The 5,653-nt window shown below is 59.7% G+C and overlaps 2 protein-coding genes across 2 annotated transcripts in view; both read right to left on the bottom strand.

Moving 5' to 3' along the window:
• Positions 1 to 819: 819 nt before the first annotated feature.
• TRIM56 (tripartite motif containing 56) lies at positions 820 to 3,066 on the bottom strand. Its single transcript, XM_007939963.1, has one exon. It carries the CDS (start codon positions 3,064 to 3,066, stop codon positions 820 to 822), a length of 2,247 nt encoding a protein of 748 aa, XP_007938154.1.
• Positions 3,067 to 4,518: 1,452 nt separating this feature from the next.
• The window catches only part of LOC103198160 (mucin-17-like), a 58,772-nt gene continuing 57,637 nt past the window's right edge, over positions 4,519 to 5,653 (bottom strand). Inside the window, exons 13-14 of the mRNA XM_042781002.1 lie at positions 4,721 to 4,793; positions 4,519 to 4,547 (exon numbers count right to left, since the gene is read on the bottom strand). Of these exons, the coding sequence (XP_042636936.1) occupies positions 4,519 to 4,547; positions 4,721 to 4,793 (102 nt within the window). The remainder of the gene's footprint in view (positions 4,548 to 4,720; positions 4,794 to 5,653) is intronic.

Below are 5,653 nucleotides of genomic sequence, written 5' to 3'. Positions count from 1 at the left end.
CCTCCCCCTCTAGCAATAGTGACTGACAGAAGGACAAATTCCCTCTCCCCTCAGTTCAGCCAAGCGAAGACCAAAATTCCTCAAAGGGAATTTGCTGGAACGCTAAAGAAAAACAAACAAATAAGCCCCAGAAATGACAGAACATCAAAACAAGCGCAGCACTGCGGAGATTTCACATGGTCCCATGCCTTGCCTCGTGTCGGCTCAGGGGCCTTCTTCCCTGACACTCAGCACCCTGCTCCAGATGCCAGGCCTGCCGGGTTTGTTCTTCCTGTAACACATTCGTTTGGCATGACCACGGCCGGTGTCTCTATTTCCTTCCACTCGAAGCATCCCCTACACATTCGTTTGGCATGACCACGGCTGGTGTCTCCATTTCCTTCCACTAGAAGCATCCCCCACCTCACTGGGAGATACCATTGTCATGGGCAGTAAATATTCCTGCCTGTAGCAGGAAGGAGATGTTACTTACACCCCGAGCAGGGCCGGCCTGCCCTTGGCTACTCCACTAGGAGTGGTTTGGAAGATGCAATTCAGAACACGTTTCCAAACCTGAACTAAGAGGCAGCAGCTGACTCCCACAACAACCAAGAGGGGTGGTGCACTCCCAGCACCCCTCCCAGCCCTGCTCCTCTGTTCTGGGAGTGACCGCAGTCACGCCACCCCTGGTCCCTGAACACCAGAAGAGGGTCCAGCAGTTTGGCACTTTATCTTGGTAAGTCACCAACCCTGGCCCTCAAGGAAAATGCCCCCACCTGTCCCATGTCACGGGCAGTTCTGCTCCCCTCCTGCCCTCCCCCCACCCCAATCCTAGCCCCTTTAACTGTCAGGAGAGCGGACCCGGAAAACATGGATGGTCCCATTACTGAGGGACACGGCTAGGTAGCGACCATCCACCATAGTGGTCACCCGGGGCTTTTCCAGGCCATGGTAGGCTGTGAGGAAGTCACCGAGCAGTGACCCCTTTGGATCCAACACCACCACCTTGTTGACCTCCCGAAGAGTCAGAAAGATGTAGCCCTTCCTGTCCACAGATAAGGAGCCTGGCTGGCAGCCGTGCAGGGCCGGCCCGCCGTACTCCCCGATTACCTGACCCAGCCCATTACAGATCACCAACCTATTCTGCTGCCAATCCGACCCCACAAAATTGCCCTGGGGGCTGGTTGCCAGGAACACCAGTGCCCGGAGGCCCCGGTTGGCCTTGCCCCCAGGGACAAACCGAGTGGCCAGGCTTCCTTCCAAGTTGTAGACCTCCACGTAGCCCGACACGCTGACGGCCACCCTGTCCATGCTTGGCAGGGCAGCCACGGCATGGCTGGCCTGGGAGTGGTTCAGGGCCCGGCGCCATTTCACCTCTCCGTCAGGGCTGATGAGGTAGAGCCGAGAGCCGGCTGAGAAGGCCACCGTGTCCCGCAGCGAGGCCACGCTGCACGGGGAGCAGCCCTCGGGGACTGGCACGGTGCCCTTATAGTCACCGTTCAGAGAGAAGCGCTTCAGGACTTTGTTCTGCTCGTCTGCCACCAGGATCTCCTGGGGGCCAAAGGGACAGAGCCCTGTGATCCGGGGAGACCACTTGTCTCCAGGCATCCGTGTGGGGAAACTGCAGAAAAAGATGGGCTTGGGAAGGAGGCTGGAGCATTCCAAGTTTGCAGGAGGTGCCGGGCTGGGCTCCCGGGAAAGGGACTTGAGCCTGGCTTTGAACTTTCTCCTTCTGTTGGATCTGCCACTTTTCTCGGGCTGAGCTTCTCCATCTTCTTTGGAGATCTGGGCTTTGTCCTCTTTTGGGGTCTGGGCCCCATCTTCTCTCTGGATCTGGGCTCCATCCTCTTTGTGGAACTTGGTGACATCCCCGCTCTTGGACTGGACTCCACTGCCCTGTTTGTCCGTCCTGTCTTGGTCCTCTCCCTGGGTTCCAGCTCCGTCTTTCCCACCGTCCTTCTGGGGCTGCTGCTCTTCAAAGGAGAGCCGAAGCAGGTGGCAGCTCTTGTCCAGCAGCCCGGGATGGAGCTCCAGCTGGGGCAGCAGGCAGGGGGATGGCCCAGGCGCCCAGGGACAGCCCTGCAGCTGCCGGAGCCTCCGGGCAATTGTCCCCTCCAGTGAGAGGATCTCAGCCTCGCGACCCAGGCTGAGCACCCGACGGGCAAACGTGGCCGCCGTCCTGGCCACCTGCTCCCGGCTCTCGAGCTCCGCCAGCCTCCCCCGAGCAGCCTCCTCAGCAGCCTCCACGTGAGCCCGGAGCTGCCCCAGCACCTCCTGCTTCTGGGCCAGGAGGGCCCGGAGGACCCGCTCTGCCGCCTCCTCCACCTCCATCCCCACCTTGGCTGCCTGCTCCCGCAGCCGGGCCAACGCTTCCTTCTCCACGGTCCAGGCAGCTTCCAGCTCTGCCAGGTTGCTGTCCACACCTGCCAGCAGCTCCTCCAGGCCTGGTCGCCGGGCCCGCACAGCTTCGGCCAGGGGCAGGCACGGGTGGTCCAGGTGGGGGTCCAGGCGGCACTCACGGCACAACAGCTGGGAGCAGGGCTGGCACAGGAAGCGCAGAGCCTCACCAGGGTGCTGGGGGCACTGGGCTGCCTGGCGCTCCCGGGCCTCCTCATCATACCACCCCGCCCTGTAGCCTACCAGGTCCACCACTCGATGGGCATGGGTCTGGCGGGTACAGCGGTGCCCATCAGCACAGGCCTGGCACAAGTCGTCGGCACAGTCCAGGCACCGGGCGGTGGCTGGCCCTCCTGTGCCTGTGCCCCCCATTAGGGGGCATAGGGCACAGGCCGGCTTCCCTGCACGCAGGTCTCCCCCTGCCCGGGCGGTCACCAAGTCCAGCAGCCCATTGACGAAGAAGTTGGTCTTGAAGACGGCCACACCTCCTGGTGGCACAGGCACGACCTCGCGGCACTCAGGGCATCGCAGGTGGCCACCTTCGGCCAGCTGGGCCAGGCAGGCCTGGCAGTAAGTGTGCAGGCAGGGCAGGGTTTTGGGCACCCGCAGCTGCTCCAGGCAGATTTTACAGGCCAAGAAGTCACTGCTCAGGGCCTCCAGCAGGGAGGATGAGGACCCCTGGGAAACCATGCTGCAAGCAGAGGGTCAGGGTCAGAGGTCAGAGGGTGCTGCTAGGCTGCCTGCCCACCTCTGCCCCATCCTCAAGCCCCCTTGTAATACCCAGGCCTGCAGTCTCACCTGAATGGCAAGAAGTCCCTTCTGGGCTTCTGCTCTTGCTCTAGGAAGCTGCCCTCTTCCTCCTCACAGACACTCAGCCAACCTCCTTTTGCTTCCCGTGTCAGGCGCTGTGCGAAATGCCAAGACCAGTAAGCCCCTGGCCTTGAAAAGCTCAGAATCTAGTAAGAAGTGCCCACAGTTGACAGCCCTTGTGCTACTGTGGTCCTAAACCCAACCCAACCCAACAAAACCTACAGCCACGGAAACAATTCCAACTCATCGCGGAAGTAGACTGCCCCATCTTCATTCTGCGGAGCAGCTGTTGGGCTGGGGGAAATAGTTTTGACTTTACTTGGTTTCAGGTTTGAACTGCCAACCTTCTGGTTAGCTGTCAAATGCCTTCGGCGCCATGCCACCAGGGCTCCTTAGTGTGGTCCTCGTTGTTATGTGCTGTCAAGTCAGACTTGATGCCTAGCGACCCCTCCTTGGGTTTCTGAGGCGGTATCACTACAGAAGTAGATTGCCCAAGTTTCCTTCAGAGGAGCGGCTGGTGGGTTTGAACCGCAAGCCTTCTGGTTAGCAGTCAAGTGCCTTAGGCACTACGCCACCAGAGCTCCTAAGAAAGATGGTCCTGTTGTTGTTGTTGTTGTTTGCCGTCGAGTCGGCCCCGACTCATAGCGACCCCTCCTTGGGTTTCCGAGGCAGTATCACTACGGAAGTAGGATTGCCCAACCTTCCTTCCGAGGAGTGGCTGGTGGGTTTGAACCGCCAGCCTTCTGGTTAGCTAGCAAGTGTCTTAGCCACTATGCTACTATGCTACTTGTTGTTGTTGTTGTTATGTGCCGTCGAGTCAGCCCTGACTCATAGCGACCCCTCCTTGGGTTTCCGAGGCAGTATCACTACGGAAGTAGGATTGCCCAACCTTCCTTCCGAGGAGTGGCTGGTGGGTTTGAACCGCCAGCCTTCTGGTTAGCTACTAGCCCTGTGTAAATAAGTGCTAGAGCGCTGCTGGGAACCAGAAGGGCAGTAAACAGGTCTCCACAGAAGGTCCAGGTAGGTGAGTCGCCCTGCCTCTCCGGGCCCTCAGGTAGGCCCTCAGCCCCAAGTCCCATCCATCTTGTCTTCTAGACCCTGGACCCAGCCTTATAGGTGGTCAGAGCCCCACTCCCAGCTCAACTGGTCCTGAAATGGACTCTGGAGTGGGGAGAAAGGAGGCCCCTGCAGCTTTTGCCTCTTCCTGGAGTCGGGCTTTAGCCTCTCCTGCTAAAGGCTTTCCTGCAACTCCCTGGAGTTCATCTTTGAATGTTCCTGGCTTGATAGAAACACTGGGTGCATCTCCCCTTTCCTCTCCCTGCTAGGAATTGTTTAGGAGGCCAAGTCAGACTTCTGGCCTGCTGGGGTGAGAGGCAGTGGGGGTGAGGGGGTCAGGGGGGCCCTGCCACGCCGTGCACTCTCCCCTCCCCTCCTCCCTCCCTGCCCCTCTGCACGCCCCTCTCTTCCTCTTCCTCCCACGCTGTCCTCCTTCTCAGCCCTTCTCCCTGTCGCTGCCCCCGAGCCCCTTCCTTACCTAGCCCCAGCAGGACGAGGCCTCCACGGACTGGGAGTGGGGCCCAGGCCCGGACGCCGCGGTTGCTGGGTGCCTGAAAGAGAAACAAAACTGAAACTAACTGTACTTGAGCAACTTCCGTCCCCTGCCCGGGACACCGACGTGCACGGCCTCAGGCTCCGCCTTCTTCCCCACAGCGGCCCCGGACCTCTTCCTCCCGGCGTGTCTCCCCCATCCCGGCTCCCTCGGAGGCGGCTCCTCCCGGGCAGGTTGGGGCGCCGCCGCCGGGGTGCAGCCCTCGCCGCCTGTGCGTCTGTAGCCTCGGGCTGTGCACTCGCCTAGAACAGCGTGTGTCACTCACACCGGGAACTGCCGGCGGCCACATCCTCGGGTGTTTGTGTAATCACAGAGCTTATTTGTGGGAAGAAAGGGAAGATCATCAGCGACTCAGAGACCAGCAATAACTGGAACCGAGTCCTCAGGCAGGTTTTCTAGGGCTGCCGAGTGCCCCACGCAGCAACCTTCAAAAGCCACAAACTTTTGCTGAGCCGTGGGAGAGGCCTGGAAACCTTGCACGGGGCCCCTCTGCCTGAGGCTCACTTGAGAGGAGTTTGAGGAGTGTACCCGGGTTAGGTGGATAAGAATGCAGAGAAGGCGCCCAGCAAGTACAAAGGCACATGATTCCTTTGGGTGGCTCCAAATGATTTAGGATGAGTTGTGTGAAGGGTCCACGTGAGTGGTGGCTGATGAGGTTCTAAAGGGAGATACTGGCAGTATCTTGTTGTTTTTGTTGTTATGTGCCGTGGAGTCAAACCCGACTCATAGCGACCCCTCTTTGGGTTTCCGAGGCAGTATCATTACGGAAGTAGGATTGCCCAACCTTCCTTCCGAGGAGTGGCTGGTGGGTTTGAACCGCCAGCCGTCTGGTTAGCAGGCAAGTGTCTTAGCCACTAT

This window comes from Orycteropus afer, unplaced genomic scaffold, assembly GCF_000298275.1.
Source record: "Orycteropus afer afer isolate SDZICR_OR568_19922 unplaced genomic scaffold, OryAfe1.0 scaffold00006, whole genome shotgun sequence".
NCBI lineage: Eukaryota > Metazoa > Chordata > Mammalia > Tubulidentata > Orycteropodidae > Orycteropus > Orycteropus afer.
This window is presented reverse-complemented; position numbering and strand designations above follow the sequence as displayed.

Coding starts and splice junctions, on each gene's coding strand:
- TRIM56 (XM_007939963.1), bottom strand. CDS start 3,066: ATGGTTTCCCAGGGGTCCTCATCCTCCCTGCTGGAGGCCCTGAGCAGT.